The 27220-nt window shown below is 39.4% G+C and overlaps 1 protein-coding gene across 5 annotated transcripts in view; it reads left to right on the top strand.

Moving 5' to 3' along the window:
- Adgrg6 (adhesion G protein-coupled receptor G6) overlaps nucleotides 1-4117 on the top strand; it is a 135409-nt gene extending 131292 nt beyond the window's left edge. For 3 of the 5 annotated variants that reach the window (XM_013362642.4, XM_040283390.2, XM_040283392.2), the window contains one exon: nucleotides 1246-4117. In XM_013362642.4, coding sequence (XP_013218096.1) covers nucleotides 1246-1424 — 179 coding nt within the window. In that variant the 3' untranslated portion in view covers nucleotides 1425-4117. The remainder of the gene's footprint in view (nucleotides 1-1245) is intronic. The other 2 variants (XM_040283393.2, XM_040283394.2) reach the window with 1 other exon arrangement.
- The last annotated feature ends 23103 nt before the right edge of the window (nucleotides 4118-27220 follow it).

The following is a 27220-nucleotide window of genomic DNA, read 5'->3' as shown; positions in this document are numbered from 1 at the left end:
TTTATATGCCAGGTCACTTTCTGAGTCCACCTTACTCAGAATATAAAAGGTCTAAAGTGACTGTTGCAGTTTTGGAGGTATGATTCCCTAAAGCAGTGTTTCAGGATAGGTTTTACTTCTCACACAGTGTAGAAAAGATAGGATTAAAGAGAACAGAACAGTTGGTAGAAGAGCACAGTTTATCCTTCATCCACCATGAAATTTCTGTAATTGGGTAAATTCAAGGATAATGTTTCTCCAAAGTGTATTAGGAGGGGGAAGAGAGCAGGCACTTATGACATTCATAGAATACAAAAAATAAAAGATAAACAACCACATGTATATATAGATAATAGATCTTACATATGAGTTTCAGAGCACTATCTGAGCCAGTTTTAGAAATTTTGGGGATCAAGAGAAATAATATTTAACTCAGAATACTGAAAAATTCAGAATACAAGTTTATTTAGTGGTCCTTTCTCATTATCAATTGCTCTGATATTATTTCTGCTAGCAATAGTGCTGCTGAAATTGTAGCAAGTTAACAAAAAAAAAGAGTTTTAAAATACTTCTGATAAAGGGAATTTTGACTTCTACAATTAATAATTCATAAAGAAATGTCCTTTTTGCTATATTCCATTCATTTCACAAGCTAAAAGCCATGGGAAAAATGTGTTCAAAGCAGACTTTCATGTTTATTTTTATTCACTTTTATTCTCCAAAATCCTTTAAATTTTCTAAAAGTTTTATTATGAAGAATGTCAAACATGTAAAACGTAGAGAAAATAGTATAATGAACCCCTTTGTTCCCATAAACTCATTTTCCCCTGCCCATTTTCCTATATTATTTGGAAAACTTTATCTTAGATATCATACATTTCTACCATGAACATTTCAGAACATTTTAATTCATTCTTACCTAATTTATTATTTCTTTTGAGCCATTTGGTGCATACATTCTTGAAGAGGTTTTTTATTATTCTCATTGACTGAAATATGCTACTTACAAGAATATTTTCCTATAATAAACCATAGCACAAAAAATGACTAGAAGGCAAATAGACATTCAGTGAATTTTAGGAGTGCATTTTGAAGTTGAAAAATGCAAAATTTTAGTGCTGCCTGTTACCTAATCTAAGGGGAAAAAAAAAAGCTTTATTTACTTTGTATACTTCTTGATGTGCAAAACAGAGGGCACAATATAGTGGCCCTAAGGCATGTCCCCAGCTTATCTTGAAGCCTAATTTCTCGTGTCATTTCTTGCAGACAGTGCTTCCATGGACAAGTCCTTGTCAAAACTGACCCATGCTGATGGAGAACAAACATCAATCATCCCTGTCCATCAGGTCATTGATAAGGTCAAGGGTTATTGCAATGCTCATTCAGATAACTTCTATAAAAACATCATCATGTCAGACACCTTCAGCCACAGCACAAAATTTTAATGTCTTTAATATAAGAAAAAGGAAAATCAGTTTCCAGAAGTGTGAAGATCTGCATGCAGTGTAAACCATGACTAGCAGATAGAAATGTGCTATTACCTAGGTAACTGCATACAGATGAGGGGTGTGTTTTGTTAAGAAGGCTTTTGTGAAATTTACAATTCATCGTTTCAGTATATTTCTTCCAAGGGGGTCTTTCCATCATCACTGGACTTCAGTACTGAGAGCAATACGACTCAGTAAGCCAGGGAGACATTATTTTTTGAATGTATGATTGAATCAAACTAATCAGAACTCAGGGGAAGGTACTAAAATTAGACAACAGGGGAGGGAACAAAGCCAAGGACAAACTCTAGTTTAGACTCATCTACCAACCTCCTGGTGAGGCGTGGATGTAGCCATTTTTATATCATCTTTCTCAACAATCAGAAGTGTAATAATATTTGTAACAGTTTTGGATGCCGACATATTTCATCCAGAGCTACTTTCTGTGAATGCATCAGCATTTTTTTTTCTTTTTCAATGAAATTTCAACCACAAATAGAAAAAAAAAAAAGCTTAATATTTAACCCTAAGAGTAAAAGGGATTTTTTTCTTATATAACTTTCAGAACTACATCATACCCTGGAAAGAAAGTTTTCCCAAGATATTATCCAAGTTAATAGAAGACTGTGTTCCATTCAAGACAGAAAGGTTAAGCCTCGTTATCAAATATAATTGAATCCCATGCATTTAAATATGGCTTGGTGATGACATTCCATTAACAGGGCCTCCTGTGGTTGTTTAACAATGATACTATTCCCCCTTTACGGTATACTGAGCCCATAGGCTCATGGGGTAGAGGAGATTTTCTGTTAGTCACACTGTAACAATAGTCCTTTTAGGATACACACATTTGAGATGTTGTGGTCGTGTCCTTGCTCCAATGACTTTTAAGATATTTCCAGTTAAGTAAATGAAGGCCTCTCTCTTCCCCTACTGAGAATTTTGTTCCAAGGAATATAAATTCAGACATGTGGATGTCTCATTTAATTAAAATAATTTATTAATGTGTGGATCTACAACTGCTAGTCTAAAATCTATTTGTACCGAGTCCTCTGATGATAACATAAGAGGAGCCTGAGGAGGTCTGGAAAGATAGATGATGTTGGGTTGATGGGTCAGCCTGATGCATAAAAGCCATGCCTAATATTACACAGCTTACCTAACTCTCAAAGTATCCTAAGGAATGCATGCTTGTAATGAGGGTATAGGAGACCACAGCTTAACTGTTAAATTATGGAGTCTTATGCAGTTTGTTAGCAATGGGCCTCAGTGCAGGCTGGGTCTTAACAGCTCTCTGGATTCTCGGAGAGGTATCAGGTTCAGGGAAGCAGCAGTTAAGTGAGGAGGAAAGGAGAGGTTTGGGCAGAGCCTGTTGGCTCAAGAAAAGAGGTCAGAACTGAACCCCTAGGGCCTTTACCTTCTATACAGAAAGCAGATAGCCCTTGTTCTTAGATGTAGGATGACCTTCAGGCTATGCAGAGACTCAAGGAGCCTCTTAACTTTGGCTAAGCTTTAGTCATGAAGCTAGTCAAGCTCAAAAGGATAATGAGAGAGTTTAGTGGTGGATTGTTACTACTGTTCCATTTTGCAGCAACCTGGAACACCATCTTGGCAGAAAAGAGCTGAGTCCAGGCTGGCTTTCACAGGGGAGAGGGGCATTTAGGAGAAAAAAGATAGTAAACCTTAAGTCACTGAGATTCACTACAGTAGAGCCAAATCCTTTTCTGTAGGCATATATTAACAGGCTGTGTATTGTGCCAGAATTTACATATAGATGAAAATTAATCTTAAATCATCACTGAATATTCATATGCTTCCCCCAAACCTTAGACATTCATGATAGAGTTTAATTAGCTTTCTACTGTGAGATTTCTGCACAAGGTGCATAGTTAGTTAATAGTGATTAAGATATATCTTCAGAAATAGCTTTGCTTTTGATGTCTTCTCATTTACATCCAGATCTGAGAAAACATTTTATTTTTGTATTTGACAATAATGTCAGCTCCACTTTAGAAATTTTCAATGAGCAGGTAAGGAAAACTATGGAGAAATAGCTGCACAGAAACATTTGCAAATAGAGTTAAAAGACTGAGCCAAATTCTACCCTCTGTTCCTTTCTCACCTTTCTTCAGCCCCTCAGAAGCTTGGGGCCACGGTCTCACTGGGGAGCCAAAAGCCACCTGCACTCACCTTCCAGAAGAATACCAATTCAAACTCTTTATTTTTTCTCATTTCTCCACATTTTTTAGCTGAATTGTGTCAAGAGTTTAAGTTTTGAAATAGTTGCCATCCTTGTCACCATTGCTTGCATTGTAAAGCTATTTCTTGCCTGTTGTTGGCATAGATTCTTTTGTACATATTTATTTATTTGTGTTTACAAATGTCAATCTGTCTCACATCTTAGCTTTATATTGCCTAGTTTTATTGTTTTAATTAACTTTCTATTAGAGAGACTGTGTATATTTTTTCTAAAAAAAAAAGTTGTGACAGTTTTTTGTAGCAATACCTTTGAACATGATGGATGAAAGTGACTGTGAGTACAATTTGGAAATAATTGGAAGAAGCTACTGCAGCCAATGTGTGGATTTACTTCAATGGAAAATGTTTTTTTTTTTTCAAATAAATACTTATATTGTTCATGTTCCAAATGATCCAATTCCTTTATGAGTGAATGTTTCTATTTCTGACTCCTAAATAGGAAAAGATTATTTGACAACTGGAAAATAACCTGCCACCAATTAAGTCAGTGACATGGGACTACCTTGCCAACCACTAGGAATGAGTATGTGACAGCGATCCAGTTCGCAGGGATGCATACATTTTGAAGGTCTTAGAATTTCTTGGGGTGATGGGTGCAAAGCCAAGCTCTGAGGAATGTTGGAAGTATTGCAGGTTTCTTTGTGGGGGAAGTCTTCAGCATCCCCAAAAGGGAATTGAGTCCTAGAAGTTAGGACCTGTGATATGTTTCTCACCTTTACAGTTGCTGTTTTCATTGTGGGCAACTTAGAAAATAATGAACTTGAATAGCTTCACTTGCATGATCAGAACCAACCTCCGCACTTCCTTTTACTCTGGTTACTTAGGATAACACTTTTCTGCAGAAAGCCAAAGCCCAAACTAGCTCACAACCCTCCTCAGCCAAGTGAATGCCCAGCGCTAAGTTGTGAGGCGCTTTGGCAGGTCACTTTGAAATCAGGCTTTCTGAGCCAAAGTGCACAACTCCCTGCCAAGCCATGTTAGGAAAACAGGCGGTGGCTGAAGGCTCCTGTACAGTCCTGCATGAGCAGGTTACCTCAGGAAGTGTGGGGAAGAGATGAGAAACACTTATTTGATTTGTAGGCTGACCTATGTTTACAGTATTTTTGAAATCTGAAGGAATGGGGCTTTATAAATACAGAGTTTTGGAAGTACTTCTGTGTTTTCAGTTGAATAACATTCCACTTCTTTCATATAAAAAGCATTAAATGTCTCTCCTGCCTCCCTACCAACCTCCCTCCATTTCTCACTCTTTTCCTTTTCTCCCTGCCTCCCTCTTCATTTCAAGAAAAAAATAATCAACGCAACTTTTTTTCCTGCTTTCCTAGAGTAAAACAAGAATAGACAAAGAATTTTCAAATGTTTACATATATATTCTATAGCCTATTCAAAAAAAGAAAAAGAAAAAAAAACAAGTGAAAAAATACCCCGTTTTGTTATCATAAGACAGCTCCAACCTAAATTGAGTAATTTGACCCTGATAGAAAATAAAACCATAGAATCCACAAACATGTTTAAGTGCCAGATGCATATTTGCTCTCTTGTGTAATTTTTACCACGATTCTATGAGGAAGTGCGGGTATGGGTATTCGCCTTTTATCTGGGATAACTGGTGTCACCAATTAAAAAGGGTAAGTCACCTGCTGTGGCCACTACAGAGGTGAGAGGAGGCTTCAAAGCAAAGTCCATCTGGTTCTTCCAAGTCAGCACGCTGGCTGCCTCTTTTAAAGAACCTGCAGCCTGTGAAAGATGGTAATCCAAGGACAGGATCAATGCCAGGAGATTCAGACAGAAGCTTCCAGAGCTTCAGGGAAAAGCTCTGGACTGGCAAGGCATGAGTAATGATTTGGTCTTTGAAGTTCTGATTGATTCTGATTGGCTCTCCTGGGGATGAGGAAAGTTATTCCAGGCACAGAAGTTGGAAAGTCCAGGGCAGCCAGTGGAAATAGTTGAGGTTGGTTGATTGCAGGGTGTGGTGAGGGGTTGTAGAGCCATGATGATGAGGCTGAGACCAGGTCATCATGGGAGAGCCTACGCTGGCTGGAGGGGCTTCATCTGGTCAGCAAACAAGAGAGAGGCATGAAGGCCTCTGGGTGGTGAAGGAGCCTGATCCTGGCTGGGCTTTAGGCAGGGGACTGTGGAGGGATCCGTAGAAGAAAGAGCGACCAGACTCAGCACCTTGAGGAGCCCCCTGCAGAAGTCGGTAGAACAGGGTGGTTTGATGACTGGCAAGTGGGGATCACAGGTCTCAGGGGAGTGGAGACACTGTCGTGAGGCCTTCAAAGCCCAAGTTTTGCTGAGACCGAGCTCTTCAAAATCAGAACAGCAGTGATGCATGCCCTGGCTGCTTCCAGGTGCCATGGGGTTAGATGGAGCTGGGAAAAAATTAAGGCTTCATGGAAAAAAAAAAAGCTGCTTATTTCCAAAAATGTGGAAGCAGAAAGGAGGCTGGATAAATAGACGTAAGGAAAGACTTCTTGGAAGACTTTCCCATCTGCTTCTTTTATGGATGGAAGAGAATATTTGATGCCAAAGAAAAGGCACCAGAAAAAAAATGGGTGGTTCATAGAACAGGGTCTTGATAGTGGGGATGGGTGATAAGCCAGGTAGAGGGGACAGACCCAGCAGCAAGAAGAGGCCTCTTTCTTCTGAGGTTGGGAAAGAGGCTGTACAAGAGACAAAGAGGCTTAAAGGATCAAATACTGGGGAAATCTTGCTGAGTTTTCCTGATTTTTATCAGAAAAGTAACTAAGGGCTTGTTTCAACTGTTGGGTATTATAAGGGAGGTAGTATCAGGATGGGGGCACAAGAAAAGAACAGGTGAGACACTGCAGGGAACTTGGTAAATTACATTAAATAAACCAGTAAGTCATGTTTGCCTTAGAGTAGCTTTTACAAGTGTAATCCCCAAATCATTCATTAAGGTATTTTTTAATTTGCCATGTTTAGAAAAACTGGTTTATTTCAAATTTTAACTCAACATGTAGGGTTTTAAAGTGTCAAACTTCATTGGTCAAGGATGTATTTGAAAGACTTGTAAATAAATAGATGATAAATCATTTCATACACACTCCAAAATCTTTGGTCTATTTGGCTTGGCTTATTTCCATTCTGAATTAGTTAAAATGATTTTTATAAATTCATATGTCAATTAGAATAAAATATTTGATACTCTCAGTAACTGCATCTCAGCATTGATATTTTTGGTGTCTGGGTTATACTGCATGAGAAAATAAACTGTTTAAACACTCTATGAGCGAATGGAAGCTTCTGGCCACTGCAGTGCTTTGTGTCCTGAGGCTTAGTCTACCAGCATGGTGACCCCAGTCCTGTGTTGATACTGAAAAGAAACAAAATAAAACACAGAGCTTACCTACAAGGAACTCATAGATCAACTGAATAGATAGACCTGATGCATTTGGAACTATAAACTCAAAGAATAATTGATTTATTTAGATCTCAAATGTAATCATTGCTACCCAGTTAGAGCAAATATATGGTCTCTCATAACACTGAATGGAAATAGTTAAGTACTCAGAGTGTCTACAGCACTTAAATTTGACACCTTATAGTGTGTGTGTGTGTGTGTGTGAGAGAGAGAGAGAGAGAGAGAGAGAGAGAGAGAGAGAGAGAGAGAGAGAGAGAGAGAGAGAGAGAGAGAGAGAGAGAGAGAGAGAGAGAGAGAGAGAGAGAGAGAGAGAGAGACTTTTCCTACAGAATGATGTTGTATTAAAGTCTGATTCACTGGGTTACATTCATTGTTGTTATTTTCAGGAGCTAGCATATTGCTTAGCCCATAACAGGAGCTTAGTTAACATTTATTGAATTTAATTGAAATTTGTAGTTTACCTGGCACACTTGTATCTTATAATTTAGCAATATAGGTATCAAAGCACCTTGGACTTTGGTGGGTTTGCAAAATCATGGATTACAAACACAAAGGGGGAAAACTATTAGCATTATGATATTCAAGACCCCAGTTCTTATATATCAATGTATGATGCCAGCAAGTGGGATTAAGGATAGAATGGCATCGGTTTATTATTAACTGTAAGTCTTTTTTTTTCTTTTTAAATTTGTTTTAACTTGTTATACATGACAGTAGAATGCATTTTTTAACACATTGTACACAAATGGAGCACCAGTTCTTTCTCTGGCTGTACATGAGGCAGTCACATTGGTAGTGTAATCATACATGTATATAAGTTAATAATATTTTTCTCATTCCACCATCCTTCCCATACCCACACTCCCTCCCCTCCCCTCACTCTACTCTGCACAATATTTCTTCCCTACTCCCTTCCCCAATTATGGATCAGCATCTGTTTATCAGAGAAAACATTGGCCTTTGGTTTTTTGGATTTGACTTATTTCACTTAGTATGATATTCTCCAGCTCCATCCATTTACCTGCAAATGCCATAATTTCATTCTTCTTTAGGCTGAGTATATTCCATTGTGTATATGTACCACATTTTCTTTATCCATTCATCTGTTTAAGGGTATCTATATTGGTTCCATAGTTTAGCTATTATGAATTAAGCTGCTATAAACATGGATGTGACTCTGTCACCGTAACATGCTGACTTTAAGTCCTTTGGATATAAACTGAGTGGGATAGCTGGGTCAAATGATGGTTCCCTTTCAAGTTTTCTGAGGAATCTCCATATTGCCCCATAGTGATTGCACCAATTTGCAGTCCCACCAGAAATGTATGAGTATACTTTTATCCCCACATCCTCAACGACATTTATTATTGCTTGTATTCTTGATAATTGCCATTCTGACTAGAGTGACATGAAATCTTAGAGTAGTTTTGATTTGTAAGTCTCTGATTGCTAGAGATGATGAACATTTTTTTTATATATTTGTTGATTTATTATATTTGTTCTTCTGTGTAATCACATGTATATTCAGTTCCTTACCCTGTTTATTGATTTTTTTTCTGGTGTTAAGTTTTTTGAGTTCTTTACATATCCTAGAGATTAGTGCTCTACTTGAGGTATGTATGATAAAGATTTTCTCCCATTCTGTAGCCTCTCTCTTCATGTTATTGATTATTATTATTATTTTTTTTTTTTTTTGCTAAGAAGAAGCTTTTTAGTTTGAATCCATCCAATTCCTTGATTCTTGATTTTACTTCTCGGGCTTTAGGAGTCTTTTTAAGGAAGTCATGGCCTAAGCCTACATGATGAAGATTTGGGCCTACTTTTACTTCCATTAGGTGCAGGGTCTCTGTTCTAGTGCCTAAGTCTTTGATCCACTTTGAGTTGATTTTTATGCACAGTGAGAGACAGGGGTTTAATTTTATTTTGCTACATATGGATTTCCATTAATTGTAAGTCTTTCTTAATAGTATTGGAAAAGGAACTAGGTTCAACTCAAGTCTGAGATGAATAAATAGAAAAACCTGCTTTTGAGAAATTATCTTATGAACAATTTTATAGATTCACTGGCTTTCATATGAGGGAACTTAATTTAAGAGCCAAGAGAGGGGTCCCATGGAACCCAGTTGTCTGTGAGCAGTTTTAGGTTCACAGCAAAGTTGAGAGGAAAACGGAGATTTTTCTGACTAGCCCCACCCACATACATGTGTAGCTCCCTGATTATTCTCCAATGAGTGGTATATTTGTTATAGTGATAACACTTCATTATGGCCTAAAGTCCGTAATTTAAGGTTCACTGTTGAACCTTAAATTAGGGACTTCACTCAATGGAGTAGATCAATGTATAATTGCAAGTATCCATCATTGTAGAATCACAGAACTGGAAAAATTCTAATAGCATTTTCACCACTATGAAAAACCCACCCGCTGTGCTCTGCCCATTCATTCATCCCTCAACCCTGCAAGCACTGATCTTTTGACTACCTATACAGTTTTAACTTTTACAGAATGTTCCGTAATTTAAATCATACACTATACAGCCTTTTTAGATTAACTTCTTTCATTTGGTAATCTGCACTTAACTTTCCTCTGTGTCTCTTACTGGCTTGATGACTGTTACAGTTTGAATGTGTCTTCCAAGGTTCATGGGTTCGAAACAACCCCCAAGGCAACCATGTTGGGAGGTGGAACCAATAAGACATGATGAGGACATGAGGTCTCTGACCCCACATATGGATTAATGTCATTATAATTGGCCTGGACAGTTATTACAAGCATGGGCTATTGTAAAAGTGGGGTTTGGCCCTCTCTTGCTCTCCTGCCCTTCTGCCTTCAGACATGGAGTGTGCAGCAGGAAGGCCCTCCCCAGATGTCAGCACCTTGAGAGAGGACTTCCCAGGCTCCAGAACTGTGAGCAATGTTTCTTTTCTGTATAAATTACCCAGTCATTGGTTACACGGGCAACGCAAAATCGACCAAGATAATGCCTCATTTCTGTTTAGTGCAAAATAATACTCTATGATATGGGTGCACCACTGTTTGGTTCTCCTCTCAGCTCATAAAGAACACATTAGTTGCTTCAATATTTTGGTAATCATGATTCAAGCTGCTATAGCCACCTGTGTGCAAGATTTTGTGTGGACACGTTTTCACACAAAATATTTTCCTTTGGATAAATACAAAGAAAACATGATTGGTGACTCCTATGCTAAGAGTATATTTAGTTCTTTTAAAAAGCTGTCAAACTGTCTTCCAGAATGATGATCCTATCATTTTCTTCTTTGCTTATTTTTCCATATCTGCGGCAGACTTGCTCTAAGGCCTTTACTTTATTTCATCACAGCTACATTTTCTGTGATGTTTGCAGATACCACGATGGCGATAAGTCTATCCTCCATCCTAAACACGAACTGTCAACTCTGGCTCTTAATACATATAAGCACTGATTCAGGATATCTACATTTAAATTCTTGAGAAAGATGCCTTCATTAACTCATGTTTAATCAAGGGTCTGCACCGGGATTACGATTACTTGGTAGGAATATAGCTGCTTGAACTCATCCTTTCAACAGAGGCTGTGGGCGGTGGGAGAAGAGGCTAACTCACACAGGATTCTTAGAGGATGTTCCATTTCAACCACTGGGTGATGGAAAGAGTGACAGGTTAAGGGGTGCTGGTTAACACATTGCTTCGGTTTGGGTCACAGGGAGAAGTGGATGTCAAGATGGATTTAGAATTCCAGCTGTTTATGGGGATAAGACTGTAAAAGATAAAGAGGGTACGAGGATAGGCACGGGAAGCCTGCACACCTTTATTTTGAAAGAACAGTTAAAAGGAAGAAGAGGCTGAGTACACAGTGCCTGGGCTCAGGCACAGCAGACAGAAGTCAAATGAGTACTATTTTCAGCCAGAGATTGACAAAGAAAAGGAGTTTTAAAAATAAAAATTGAGAGTATCTGAATTTTAATTAGGTCATCATTTTTTCTTTATTAATTGTTATATAAAATCAAGAGATGTTTTGTAAACCATACTAAATGGAGCAATTGACCTGACCCTAAAGAAAACATTTGGAGATCATTTCTTTTCACCCCCATTTGACTAATTCGTCAGTTTCCTTGAATGGCTGTTAAGTTGTTTGTTGAGAGAACAGTTTCATAATCTGGCTAACAAAAGTCCAGACTTTCTAGACCTGCCTTGTGTGAACTTGTTAACTTGTTGCACTGAGGTGCCAACCAGCTTATTAGCCCAGGTTCTATTACTGTCTAGCAGTTTCTGCCCAGGAGAAAACCGTGTTACAGTCTGTAGTAAAGCTGGTCGGCTGTGATCTAGGTAACTGGTGAGGATCAGAAGAACTGGAGAAAGCAGTCTTACAGAATCACTGTTGTTTAAGAGTTAGGTGGAACAATCCCCTATTTCTTAAGCCATCTCTGAAGGAGTTACACAATGTAGAAGAAAGATCATGGGCTTCATCTTTAGAAAACTTCTTTCCTCTAGAAATGGTCTGTGCTGTGTGGCTTTATTATGCCACTTACTAGCTGTGGGTCTCAGATTATCTGTAAACTAAACTGACTTGAAGCAAATATATTGTGAGCATTAGAATTCCAAATCACTTCTCGAAGTGCAAAAATTGCTAGTAGTTTCCATTTAAACACAAAATCCAAGGATCGGAAAGGTAAATGTCAAGCAAGACATTTAATCTTGATCAATCTCAGTTTTTAAGGGAATACATGTATTCTATATCTTTATTTCTGAAATAAGTGCCTTTTCTACAATCATAGTTTAGTGTAGTCAGAATACTAAGTCTTCTAAGAATAGAATTAGTAGAAAGATTCACTCTCAGATAACAAAACAGAAGCTGGCCCAGCAGTCAGGCAGTACTTAGTGTGAAAATCAAGAGATAAAACTCCAATCTTCTCTGAACAGCTCTGTGAAATCAATGATTCCCTCTCAACATGGGTACAAAAATTCTATTTCTCCTCCCTGCTGTGAGTTACAACACTCTTGAAAAGTCCAGGGGAGAAGAGAAACCAGTCCACAGGAAACACAAAGCAAGCAAACCAAACAGATTGACAGTTGTCAGGAAGGGTCCTCAGATGGGCAATAGGTCTCCTGCCAGGCCATTGGGAAACCAGATCGGCTCCATTTAGTAAACCCTGGTGGACCTGGCCCACAGAGGAGAGGCCTGTCCTCACCTGGTCCCCTGGATGCCTAGAGAAGTTCTGCCTTCAGATTAGAAGAAGTCATGTGTGTAGGGGGTCAAGGCATTTCTTGGAATTGAACTCACTGTTGGAGACCCAGGAAACACTTTAAAGAGATAGTATCTAGCCTGATCCCCTTTCAGAGGCCCAGAGCATGTCCTTGTACTTTGTATCAAACATGAGTTTATAGACATCATGAGGATGGGAAGTCATCTAGGGCCGTGAAGACATGCTCACAAAAATGGAAGAGGTGCTGGAACAACTTGGAAATCATGACAGCTTAGTACGTGATCTATTTAAAAAGTAATGGTTACATTTAGTGAAAAAAAAAATTGTCATTACCTTGATTAACCCAGTTCTAGTGAACATTTTTAACCTGAAAGTAATAAAGTAATAGTCTTCAAAGTCTTTGGTAGATACAGTGTGTACATTTATATGTACATATAAATGTATATATGAAAATATATTCACACATATAAAACATATACATATGTGTACATACACACAGTGTTTTTTAAAATAAGTACTCAGAATTGTAAAAAGGACACTCAGGAATAATTCCAAGCAAGTACTGTGAACATAAAAGTCAGAAAATGTTTTACTAGACCTTTGACACAGTAACAGAAAAATCAGTTCAGAGTCATGAAGTGTTAGGTTTTTTTTTTTCTTTCTTATCCACAAAAGCTGTAAGAGATTGCTAAAATAGTTGTGGCTTTCATTCCACCAAAGAACTCCCAAATCACTTGGAATTTTTTTTTCCTACCACAGATCTTTTTCAAACATGTGTTCTGCTATTTCATGTAGTCAGTGTTTACTCAATAAAAACACTAGAAGTTTCAAGCGTCTTCTGTGACCCTTGGTTACATTTCCTAGGTCTTCCCCTAGGCATGTATTTGGAATGAAAGTGGCTATGATTAGGAAACAGATATTTCTTTGCCTTTTCTATTTCCAGGGACATCTTTTACCTTCTGGGGCCCAATCCATGTGAGACCGACTCCCAAAGCCTCTGAGGACATCCTGGAAAAATTGTGATGATCAAACCTTGCTTTCTTCCTACTCCCTGTACCGAATCCTGCCTTCCTTTGAAACCCCTGTTAGCACAAACTTCTCTAAGTCCAGGGTGGGTGTGCGAAGGGATCCAGAATTTAAATTCTTTTGAATGGTTATGGTGCTGTTTCCTGAAATTCATGAAAATGAGCTGTTAGTTTTCATGAAACATCCCTTCTATTACAAATCACTCCATATCATTCTTTTGAAAATGGTTCCCAGAGGGCCGGCAAGGCAAACCAAGTCCTGCTTTGTTTGCTTCACAGGACAGGAAGCAACTCCAGAGACCAGCTGAGAAAACGGCCTTCTCTCTTGAACCCTGAACTTCAGATCTAGCAACAATCAGGGTGCAGTTGGCATCTTCTGGAAAATTGTTGTTCACTTGGTCAGTAGGGTGGTTTTAATTTCACATGGAGTCAGGGTCAGGAAGACTCATTCATTTCAATTGCTACATTTTGTGTGTGTGTGTGTGTGTGTGTGTGTGTGTGTGTGTGTGTGTGTAGAGGGGTGGGGGAGGGAGAGAGGAGAGAGAGACATTTATTTTAAGGAATTGGCTTGTATGGTCATGGAGGCTTGGCCAGTCTACAATCTGCAGGTAGGCTGGCAGGCTGGAGACGAGGGAAGAAATGCACATCAAGCCCAAAGGCGCTGTATTGGCAAAATTTCTTCGCTCCAAGAGGTCGGTCTTTGTTGTCTTTGTGCCTTCAACTGATTGGATACAGAAAAATGCCTTCACAGACACATTCAGAATAACATTTGATCAAGTATCTGGGCACAATGACTCAGTCAAGTTGTGACATCAAATTAAACATCACAATTATATGTCAGATTAATTGAGATTGGTGCCACACACTGTTGGAGGATGAAGCATCATTCACCACTTTCTGTATGTCTCTCCATTTCTGGCCTGGAGCAGAATCAGTTACTTAAGGAGAAAAAAAAAAAACACTTTAGTACTTTCTGAGGCTTAAATGGGGCAGCGCTAGCTTGTGTCTTTGGAAACCATCTCTATACATGGCTAACGAAATAGAAATGGAAATTCCCAACTTCTCTGGGTTCTATTCTTTTCTCTAAAATGGCTCTCCAAAAGTCCAAGAAGATTACATCAAAATATCATTGATTTTAAACAAAAATATTTAACAGATTGATTTTTTTTCTGTACCCTAGTGCAACTTTCTTAAATCAGAAAATTATAGCATGACACCACAGAAATAGCAAAGGATGTGCTCAGTGGTAGAGAGCTTGCCTCTGTGTGCATCCCTGTTTCAGTCCCCAGCACCATACACACACACACACATATACCCACATACACACACAGACACATGTGCGAGGGGCAGGAAGGAAGAAGGTAGTATGTTTTAGACTCTCTAATTCAATTTTAAAGATTAAGTGAGATAAAATATATGAAAGAAATTTATAAATGATAACACATTATGGCCCTGGCTAATATTTTTACCATATTCTGTTAAGTTACATTATCTGTTACAGAATCCTGGGCCCCAAATAAGATCCCAGCTCTCTTTTCATGACTGTTGAACTTGTGATTAATAAAGAAGGGATTGCTCATGTCTATATTTTATACAGAAATTTGAACTCACACTTGGTAGGGGGCACTTCAATCCAGTGAATCTATGGCCCTAGCAAATCTACTGTCTTCTTCCTAGAATGTGCTGAATTTCACATCTGTGAATCTGTCAACTTTAGGTGATACTATATTTCTATTCTGCATTTCTTGCGACATTCTCAGAAAATTTTTAGAAGCCCCTTCTGTATCTCTCAGATGAAACTAATAATAATAATTATTAATAAATTTTTAAATAATAGCAGACCTGGGTGGTTTTATTAGGCTTTGTATCTCTCTGTGAAAACAAAGTGTATAATGTCTTCAACATTTATGGTATTTTTCTTTCAAAATACTGGTTTCTAGCTAGGCTAAAGTTCTCAGCTCTCTGAGGATTTCCTTTCTATTCACTGCTGGCCTATAGGAAATGTTTTAGTTTTGGTATCAGTGATAATTTCCTACTTCAATAAGATTCATTACTCCACTCTAACCTAATCATTTCTCAAAATAATAATCAGCTAGATTACTGGAATAATCAGAATAATAGCAGAAAAATTATTTATTCTGCACATAAATTTCTATTAATTTGTAAAACCACTCATATTCCCATTAGCAAGCACAGCAAGCGCTAAGAATTTCTGAAATTTAATGTTACTGTTTTATTGGTTTAAACAAACTATTTACGTCTTTTTTCTCTTTGTCTTTTACTTTTGAATTTGTGAGGCCATATCTTCTTCATATTGACAAACTTTCCTTGAGTATATGAGAGCGTTTGTACCTGAAAACATCATCCACATAACAACGTGATTAGTTGTCCTAAATCTAAGCTCTGGCTGTCACATACCACCACCACCACCACTACTACCTTTGCCCCTGACATTGAGTCTAGAGTCCTTTGCCTGGAATTCAAGGCTGTCTGTGATGCATAGCTGTCATGATATTACTGAGCTGGTCAACACATGCCCTGCTCCATTTTCTCTGCCTCAGAATGGTTTTTATTTCTTGCTTTTACCATTTCAGATAGGCTTCATTTCAAATGCCTTCTATTGGACAAAGTGTGTTTTTCAGCTTTTTTTTTTTTTTTTTTTTTTTTTTTTTTTTTACCACTGTGACCACAAGACCTGACAAGAATAATTAGATGAGGATAGGTTTATGTTGGTTTCGGAGACCCCAGACCATAGACAGCCGACTCCATTATTCTGGGCCTGAGGTGAGCAGAGCATCATGACGGAAGTATGTGGAGGAGAAAAGCATCTCAGGACGGGGCAATCCGGAAGTAGACAGCTCCTCTCACCAGGGACAAAATGTAGACCTCAAAGGCACAACCCCAGTGGCGTACCTCCTCCAGCCACTCTTTGCCTGCCTGGAGTTACTGCTCAGTTAATCCATATCAGTGGATTCGTGCACTGATTAGGTTAAGGCTCTCCTGACCCAACCATTTCACCTCTGCACTTTCTTGCATTGTCTTACACATGAGCTTTTGGGGGACACCTCATATCTAAACCATGGCATGAAGTCTTCCCCTGTGACCAAACCAATGTCATTTTCCATTCAGAAAACATCCATAACCTTTTTGGATCTTCTCATTTTCCCCTGAATAATCATCATCTGTGCGCTTGCCTAGCCTCCTCTGCTAAGACGGTACATTTCTATGGGGCAGGAACTGTGCTTGACCAATCATTCTGTCAACGTACATTTCAAGAGGACAAGAGCAAGGGACCCGAAGTATCTTTGGAATTCCTCAGTGTCCTTCTAGTTTCAAGGATTATATAATTCTGTTGTAGTAAAAAATGAAATCAGAAACTTCTATAATTTTAATATCTATGTGCAGATATTTTTTTTTCCTGGTAGTGATAAAAGTTGAACATGAGGCTAGAGGATACTCCACATGACACAAACCCTACTGCATGAAATCAGAAGTGACAGAAGAAAAGGGAATAGTTCATTTTCGATTGGGGAGCGGTCAGGAAGAGCTTCCAGTAGGTCTTTATTCTTTGAAATGTGACCCCCAAGCATTGGCAAGCAGAGGGAATAAAAAAAATCAACTTCACATTTATCTGGGCCCTTCAGTGAGTTTGATATGAGTGTCTGGTAGGTTGTAAGCAAAGAACATTAAACTAAAGAGTAATTAGGATCCAGGTTCAAGAGCCTTTGCTTATCTCATGACTATTGCTTTTTCTCTGTACCCTAAGCAGCCATGAATAGAATGCCTAACACATAATATTCAAATTAAATCACTCATTTTTATTTGTCTAGGAATTTTATAACCGTAGGGAGTTTGGTTTCAGCTCTTTTTCTTTGAACAGTCTAAAAAATATCTGTCTGCATTTTCTTAAACCAGCCCACAACCAGCTTGGTCTATGGAAATTTCATTACACTGAAACATTTTTACATTCAGATTCCAAAGATTCCCACTGAGAGCAGAAAGCTGTGCTTCCTCTCACTCACTTTGCAAGTTCCCCAGAAATACTTGCCCCCAGCTCTAAGGGCAGAGAGAGTCGGGGCTCTTTCAACATCAGAATTCTCAAGAAGTTTCTGGATGCCAAGGCATATGCTCTGAGGATTGAAGAGATGAGTTTTGATTTTTCATTTGTTGTTGTTGTTGTTTTATCTCCTATACTTTGATAACTCACTTAGGGAATTATATCATCTATATCTTTATAATACCAACTATAGATTGGAGCATTTAGTTGACAAGTTATCTTTAAATAATCACCCATTTCTACACATTTGGCCCAGTTCTCCTCCCCATCTCCTTCACATGTTGAATTTCCTCATAGGTATCTCATAAAGAGAAGAAAGAGCTCTTCCCTGTTCAGTAAGTTCAGAACAGTTGCTCCATGGATGTGAAGATATTGTGCTTCTTTTTCATACCCAGTTCCTCTTTTCATCTCCAGAATTCTAATAGAGGTACTCCATTAGATTGTTTCTTACTGTGGGAAAATGTCAATGTGGTTCTTTGCAGTCTCTCTCTTATAAGATATGCTAAAATAAAAGCGAGGTTAAATATTTTCAGAGTTACTTATTCTCCTGGTTTCAAATAGGTCAGTAAACCCTGACCACATTGAGCTACCAACCCTTAAAACCAACAAAACAGGTTTTTAAGGATTACTGCACAATCTCATGGGAAAAGAGTAAAATCAATAAACTAAAAATTTCCTATGATAAATAGATTCATTAAGATCATGGATTTTAAAAAAAAATCAGCTTGGGAAATCTATCCTTTTTTTGTGCCAGACTACATTGTCCCTTGAATCTTTTTTTTGTTGTTGTTAACAAAGGGGAAAAAATACGAGCAGCAGAGACAAAACATGGTCAGATTTCATGCACCTTTTAATTCCCATCAAATGCAAGTGCAAACTATGCTCAGCTATTCCTCACCCTGCTCTTAGTCTTCCTCTCAATCCGGGAAACAGTCAATGTGCAGCTAGATGCATAGCCTGAGGGTCTCCTGCCCCTGTTGGAGGCAGAAGGCAGGGCAGGGGTATCCATGCTACCCTGAATATGCCACAGCAGCTGAAGGAAGACCAGCTGCCCCTACTCCTAGTGATGCTTCTTCCTGAGTCTCTGAAGGCAAATGAAATATGCCCACATTTCCAGGTCCTCATCCCATAATTCCTAGCTGCAGAAAAACCTTCATAGAGATATCTATATTGTCTTTCAACAAGGGATTAAGGTCTGCAGAGTAAACCAGCAGGGTCCCTAAACAACAACAAGAAGAAAACTTCAAGTGGAAAACTTGGAGTGCATTTTTCATCTTTCATTGGGCAAACGAGTAACTATTTTACAAAAAAAAAAAAAAATCTTCATCTCTAAAGCCAACAATGTGCCATCTTCCAATCTTTGCCTGCTTTGGCCTGATCACCTTGTCTTCTGTATGAGTCATCTCCCTCTGCCTCCCTCTTATAGGAACATTTTGGATGATGTTTATGCCCCAAACAATAATCCAGGATACTCTCACCATCCCCAAAGTCTTAATTAAATCACATCTGTGAAGACTGTTTTGCCACTGGAGCCAGCATTCCCAGGTTGAAGCCATTAGGGCATGAATCTTCTGGAAGGTGTAAATTATTCTATCACAGTAAGCAAGTCCACGAGTGAAAGACCTGGTCCATGTATAGGAACCATATCATACCATGACCTCCTGAGGGCAGTATTTTGCCTTTATTGATTGATTGATTGATTGATTGTGTGTGTGTGTGTGTGTGTGTGTGTGTGTGTGTGAGAGAGAGAGAGAGAGAGAGAGAGAGAGAGAGAGAGAAGTCTTGTTCTTTCTCCATCTCAAATGAGGAGCTAAATGACATTGTACATTGAATGCTAATCATCACATTCTAATTTGCCAGTCTGCATTTGTGCCACCCAGGGTTCTGCTCCTGAGTCACAGCCAGCAGCCTTCTTGTCCCAGCATTCCTTGATCTCCATGTGGACTCATTGCCTTCTAAACAATGACTATCCCTGAAGGACCTAGGGTGGCTCACAGTAGGTACTTCCAGGGTCTCAGTCTTAGTTAATTACCTGTTGGGTGAAGTTCATGAAGCCACTGACCTCGAAATTTCACGTTGTCCAGATATAGGATAAAATAATATATCCTATTGTGTGAGTGGCTAATCAATAAACAGTGATGTTGTGTGTGTGTGTGTGTGAGTGCACATATTTAACATATAATATTTAAATATATGTTTCTGTGGCAAGAACAGATCATGAGATCTATCCTCAAGGATTTTTTTAAGTGTATGTTACTGTTGAGCACAGTGCTGTGCAGTGGGTCTCTAAAGATCATCCATCTTTCTGACAAACTTGATGCCTATGGATGAGTAATGTCCTCCAACCCCACCCCTGTCAGGTCACCATTTGTTTTATGAATTTGACTATTTAATGTATTTTAGATAAGTAGAATTGCATAGGATTTGTCTTTATGTGACTGGCTTATTTCATTTAGCATATGTCCTCAGGGTTCATCTGTGTTGTCTCATAGAGCAGAATTTCCACTTTTTAAAAGACTAAGTAATACTTCATCACCAGGCATGGTGGCTCATATCTTAATCCCAGCATCTCCAGGGTGTGAGGCAGGGGGATTGCAGGTTCAAAGCCAGCCTCGGCAACAATGAGGCACTAAGCAACTCAGTGAGACCCTGTCTGTAAATAAAATACAAAATAGGGCTGGGGATGTGGCTCAGCGGTTGAGTGTCCCCCAAAAAGAGCTTCATTATAGATTGATACAACATTTTCTGTATCTAGTCATCTGCCGATGAACAGTCACGGGGTTTGGGGGTGGATCTTGGCTCTTGTGAACAATCCTGCAGTGAAGAAGGGAGTTCAGATACCTCTTCAGGATCCTGATTCCAGTTCTTCCCCGAGTGTGATCATCGGATCATATATGTTCTATAGTTAAATTTTTAGGAGCTTCCCTTCAGTCTTCTATTGTGGCTGCACCATTTACTATTCCCATCAACAGTGTGAAAAGAGTTCCAGTCTCTCCACAATTTCACCAACCCTCATTATCTTCTCTTATGATAACCATCCCAACAGGTGTGAGGTGATATCTCATTGTAATTTGATTTGCATTTTTTAATGCTGATAGACACTGAGCACTTCTCTCATCTATACTTTGGCAATTTGTATATCATCTTTGGAAAAAAAAATCTTTTCAAGTCATCAGCCCACTTCTTAATCAGGGGATGAGATGTTTCACTATTGGGTTGCTCGAGTTCCTTATGTATCTCAGATTAACTTCTTAGCAGGCAGCTTGCAAATATTTACTCCCGTTCCACAGGTCACCCTTTCTGCTCTGCTGTTTGTTTCCTTTGCTATGCAGAAGCTTTTTATTATAGACCCACTTGTTCTTGATTTTGTTGCTTCTGCATTTGGTGTCCTAGTCATGAGATTATTGTCAAGGCAGAAGTCCTAGTACAGCAATTAGACACAGGGAAAAGGGCATCAAAATCAGAAAATGACATGATCATATATAGAGAGCCTGTAAGGCAACATTTTAAAATATCTCCCAAACTAACAAATGAATTTAGTAAATTGCAAGATCCAGAGTCAACATACAAAAATCAGTTTTATGTCTATGCACTAAAAAAACTCTTAAAGTAAATTAGTAAAACTGTCTCATTTGCAATGGCACCAAAAACAATAAACTACCTCATAATCAACTAAGAGTCTAAAGTATTTGTATAATGAAAACTATAAAATATGACAGGAGCCATGACTCATGCCTATAATCCCAGCAAATTGAGAGGCTGAGGCAGGAAGATCATAAATTCGAGACCACCCTGGGAAACTTAGTGAAACCCTGTATCCAAAGAGGATGGGGATGGCTAGGGACATAGCTTAGTGGTAAAGCACCCTGGACTTCAATCCCCAGTAACCCTCCCCCCAAAAGCCACAATACATCTAAAGAAATTAAGACATAAACAGAAGAACACAGAGTGTTCATAGGTTTTAAAAATTAATGTTCAAATGATCATACTACCCAAATTCAATTCAGCAAATTCAATGCAGCCCTCATGAAAATATCGATGACCTGTTTTACAGAATAGGAAATGCAATTCTACAATTCATACAGAACCACCAATAGTCAAATCAATCTTGAGAAAGAACCAAACTGGAGGTACCATACTTCTTGGTTTCAAAATAGTACAAATCTAGAATAATCAAAACAGCATGGTACTGGCAGAAAGACAGACATAGAGACCAATGGACAGAATAGAAAGCCCAGAAACGAATCCAGGAACATCTGATTAACTGATTTTTGCAAAGCTTCCAAGAATACACTTAAACAAGGAAGGGATAGTCTGATCAACAAATGTTCCTGGTAAGACTGGATATTTACATGCAGAAGAATGAAACTGGATCCTTATCTTACTTCATGCATAAAAACCAACTTAAAATAGAATTAAAACTTACAATGTAAAAACATAAAATTTTAAAACTCGTAGAAAGAAATGAGGGAAAATCTTCATCACTCTTTCATATCATGCCTTTTAACATAGCATATATGGTTGTCACAGTAAAGTAGAATTTTAAAAAACTTCACATCAAAACTATGACAATAGGATCCAGTTAGATTTAATCTGATTTTAATAAGTATCTACTATATGCTCTGAATAAAAGTGAGGACACCTTGTAAGCTCATGTTCTAATGCAGAAAGCTAGTGTGTTAAACAGTTGATGATAATACAAGATAATCAGAGCCACCAACTCAGGAAATTTAAATATGATACTTGATGTTATTAAGGAATTATTAATCTTGTAAAGTGTGAAAATGTTATGCAAGATAACTTTTGAATATCTTCATTTATTGGAGACATGTACTGTATTATTTGCTGATACAGCAAGTGACCACAAATCCAGGGACTTACAACAGCACAGATTTGTTTGTGGAAACAGAAGTCTGAAATGTCTGATGGGGCCAACATCCAGGTATCAGCATGTGGCTGGACCTTTCTGAAGGCTCCAGGGGTGAATCCACTTTTGCCTCTTCCAGTTCCTAGAAACCCGTGGGTGGCGTCTCTCCAATCAGTTCCCACAGTCACTCTGCTGCCTCTGACTCCTGCTTTTCTGCCCCCTCTTTTAAGCATCCTTGAGATTACATTGGTCCTATCTGGATAACTCAGGCTCATTCCCATCTCAAAATCTTTTTAGACACATCTGCAAGATGGGGAGGGCTGGGGAGACTACTTTCGAGCAGGAAAGCTAAAGAGCTTGTTGTATTTAATGGTTTTTAGAGTTGTCATTACCTTAGAGTCTCTCCAGAATCATCCATATTTCATAGCATTATGGCCCAGAGAAATCTTGCAGCAAAATATCCTGGCTTAAAAAAAAAAAAAGCCCACATTAAAACATGCAGAAGAGTAGACACACTGAGGGAAAACTGGTTTCTAAAGGGCCAGGCTCCAGAGCTGAGGCTTGGGATCTTTCTAGAGATTCAGGAGTCTCGCTTCATTTTCAATTCTCTAAGGGTCCTGGTCTCACTGGGGGAGCCCAATCTTGGTCCCTTCCTTCTAGCTAAGGCTCTGCGTGTCCACAGGGCGGCGCTCGCACCATCGTTCTGATCCTTTCCTTGGCGTCCTCATACTCTGTCATGTCCATATTTCGTCCTTTTACGTTGAAAATAAAGTATTATGACCTAAAAACATCAGATTTTAAAGTCATAGAAACAATAAGACGATTCTTTCTCTTAATCTCATTAAAGCAACATAAAATTTGAAAAGGAACAAGTTCCTCCAGGATTCCTTTTCAAGGATGCAACTGTAATTATTCGTACCACCAGCAGATGGCAGTGCACAATTATTAATAATTTTGCCTCCCTTAGAACAAACTGGGTTATAAAATTCTTTGGAGATTGGTAGAACTACATAATAAACAACTGTTTATAGATCTGCTACTGAGTGAAAGGTTATTATTTAGAGTATGGATTGTATTAGTAAAAACAGACAAAAATTCTGCTGTGTTGGAGAGTATGCCTAGTAAAGCTACGTGTGAAGTCAAGAAGAAGGAATTTCACCTTGACCTTCCAGACTTTTGGAAAGTCATACTTCTGAAGGGAAATGTGATGAGAAGAAGGAAGGAAAACAAAATACAACAAAATCCCTTTCTAAATATGGAGACTTAAGAAGGGGAAAATGGTTAGATCCAAGTCAAGGGACATTTTATCCATGAAAATACATTGATTCTCAAAATGACAAATTATGGGTTAAGGCTCTAGTCCTGACCCAGATACTGACTCTTTAGGATCTTAAGCAAATTGTTAAATCTCTGGACTTTAATTTACTTTTCTGAACATATTAAGGCCTTAGACTATGCAAGCTTTTAAGCCAGGGTAAATTTGTTCTTTTTCTTTTCAAATATCTTACCTAAATATTCATCACATAAAACAAAGGAAATGTCTGAGGGGAAGCAGACCTGTTCCTCTTGAGTCCCCTACCCCTTAAGTTAGGGTACAGTTTGAAAGTTACAAGAATGGGTCCTCTTTCCAACACTATCCAGCTCTAACTGATCATTATCCCCCAAATGCACTGAATTAATGGTGAGAAAGCAATATCTTCAAAATTGCTTGCTACTTAAAATTATAAAAACTAAATCCTGAATATTATGACAAACTGGGTCATTGAGTCTGTCGTTAAGAACAAAGAGAGCCTGACATTTAAAGCATTTGCACTCTATTCGACATACGGATCTCTGAATAATGACATTATCTCCGTGCTTTTCGGCGCCCTTTCCCACACTCAGCCAGGTGTCAGCTGTGCACATCCTCTCGCACCTGGCACCTGTTCTCAGAGACAAGAAGAAGGCTGGCTCCCCGCACCCAGACATCAGACACAGGCCTTTGGCTGTAATAAGTGCCAAAGCCAAAGGTGGTACGGCTTACCGCTGAATCATGGTGTAGTGAGCCAAGGAGCGCTGGAAGCCATTCAACCGCACAGCACAGCCCTAGGCAGGGTGGGAAGGGCAACTTGAGGGCAAAGGATGTTGGGAGAGTGCATGAGACAGAGTCTAGAATGCACCTTTCCTGGGCTCAGGTTCCACCTCTGTCACCTTGGGCAAGTTATTTCTGTGCCTGGATTTTAATTTTGAATAGTCTTAACTACTTCATAGGAATGATAAGACCTTGCAGAGCAAATACCAGTAGTGTATGGACACCAAGTGATTTCAACTATCTCTCTGTGGATTCATGCAGATGCCTCTAGGCTGGGTTCCTTGGTGTCTCTCTTGCCCCTTTTCAATGCACTCTCCACAACAGAGTGAAAAATATTTAAAATATAGGTCATATCATATCACTCCACTTTTAAACTTTTCAATAACTCTTGTGCACTTGAAAGAAAACTGATACTCCTCACCCTCACCTCAAGCCCCACCGGGTCTTCCTTGTCTATTTTCCTGCTGAATTGCTACTTGCTGACCACAGTGCAGCAACACTGGCCTTATGACAGGTCCTGGAACAACCCAAGCCTTTCCCGGTCTGCAGCATTCCTGGGCTTGCTCTTTCCCAGAACACACTGGCACTTTCTGAAGTCACAACTAGAATATGTCTCCCAGAGTGCTCTTCCATGGCTACCCTATCTAAGGTATCAGGAATAGTTGAACTTTATTTCTCTAGCACAGTAGTTGGAAATTTTTGACCTGTGGGTCAAACCTGCTCCGTGTGTGTGTGTGTGTGTGTGTGTGTGTGTGTGTGTAAGTTTTATTGGAACCCTACCATGCTTATTTAATTAGGTATTATCTGTTTCTGCTTTGATATTACAATAGCTAAGAGAACAGTTGTAAAGCTTAAAATGTTTTCTATCCAGTCCTTTGCTGAAAAAGTTTATTGACCCCGATCTAGCATATCATCTATTTGTCTTTATAACACCGATCACTTTGGCAATGTTTTACCTCTTGGATTATTTGTTCATATTTCTTCCTGGACAGGAGGCTGAAGACCACTGTTGCTCAATTTATAAGAACAATTTATAAGACTGTTGACATTGTAAATTCTATCATTTGAAGAAGAGAATACTTACTGAAGAAAAATAACTGAGTACATGCAAATTACCAAGTCCAGAATACACCCCAAATGGACTAAAAAAAAAAAAATTAATTGATTCTTGCCTGGTTTGTGGCACAGGCCTATAATACCAGCTGTTTGGGAGACTGAGGCAGGAGGATCATAAGTTGTGGAGCAGGCTGAATGAATATTAGCTGCAGGGTAGCCTGGACACTGGAACCTCATCCATCTGGTTCCTTATCACTTGTTTGCCTCAAGTCTGAACACTCAACACCACTCAAGGTTGAACACTTGACCCCCACCTGTCTGGTGCAACGGAAACCCACATCTGACCCCTACCCCATCTGCCTGAAGGCAGAAGATGACACCCTTAGCAACAACTGTATGATCCAATCACTGTACTCCAACAAGGCAGCTTGCAGACCCAAAGACCCCATTAGATTCTGGCTATAAAAATTCTCCTCTCTCCCCTCTCTCTCTCCCCGCCCTCCCTGCTCTCTTTCTCTCTCTCTGTTTTCCTTTTCCTTCCCTGTTAATCAGACACTGCTGCAATAAAGATCTCTTGGTCTTGGTCGCTCTGAGTGCTGTGGTCACTTTCCTTTCACTACCTCAAAATAAAAAAAATAAAATGGGCTGGGAGTGTAGCTCAGTGAGCAGTTACCTAGCACATGTGACTGAGGCCCTAGTTCCATCCCCTGTGTGCATAAGTATGTGTGTCTGTCTGACACTCTCTCTCTCTCTCTCTCTCTCTCTCTCTCACACACACACACACACACACACACACACCAATTCTCAAGAGAAAAGAGAAAGAAGGTACTGCGTATCACTTGTTTAGTCTCTGTGTATCATGAAAGGAGAAGCCAATTTGGGGATGCACAAACGTGTGCTGGGTCATGGCTCCCGGTGGCCAATGAACCAATGAGTGAAATGCCCCTCAAAGGCAACTGGGCACTGAGAACCCCGCACGCCACGTGGCTGACGGTGGACTGTCCCGCCTCGGTCTGTAAAACATCTTCAGTCAGCCCCGCGGTCCCAAGGAAAAGGCAAACTCTGTGGCTGGGTTAGAGCTGCAAACTCAGGCTGAAGTTCTCGTTTCATTCCAGGCCTGAGGCTTTTCCTCAGCTGCATGGAGTCTGTTCCCACATGTGTCTACACAGGATTTGGGGTGTCCTTGTCCTCCTAGGATTCTCTCCCTCTTCGATATTCCTGCTATCCAAGCTTTATTAAAGCTCCGATTCTTTGTGCCAGGAAGACCTTGTGGTGTCCCCCCCCACACCCTGGTTTCCAATCACCACCATCACCACCGGCTCTGGTTTGATTTCTCTCAGGCCAGGCTAACAGCTAGAGTCAGCGAGGCCCCCCTAGATCCCTCACATCCCCTTAGTCAAGCCTGCGCTCCCCCACAGCCTCTTCCCTGCCCTTCACTTCCAGTGCCTTAGGGTACGTGCTGTCTTCACAGGTCTAAGTTTAATAGCTGGCTTCAGGGTGAGGCATCTTATGGGTCTCTTTCCATTAGACTCAGCACTCAATCCTAGTTATTTTAAAGATTCTTTTGGACATTCCAACACCTGAGTCATCTCTTAGACTTGTCCTACCATGGATTCATCTCTTGACCGTGGGCCATTTTTCCTGCTTGAAAATCATTTTACAACTCATAATTTATTTTTATTGAATGCCCTGCGTCATGTGTAGAAGGAAGATGAACACTGAGGTAAGGAGTACTTAGTCCAGGTGGTGAGCACATCAGCGCTCCTGCCTGGGCAGTAGTGTGGTGGACTGAGTCGACGGAGTGACTCAGTGAGGCTCTGGAGTTTTGTG

Source organism: Ictidomys tridecemlineatus, chromosome 8 (genome assembly GCF_052094955.1).
Source record: "Ictidomys tridecemlineatus isolate mIctTri1 chromosome 8, mIctTri1.hap1, whole genome shotgun sequence".
Lineage (NCBI taxonomy): Eukaryota > Metazoa > Chordata > Mammalia > Rodentia > Sciuridae > Ictidomys > Ictidomys tridecemlineatus.
Note: the sequence above shows the minus strand (reverse complement) of the source record. Positions and strands in the feature narration are given on the sequence as shown.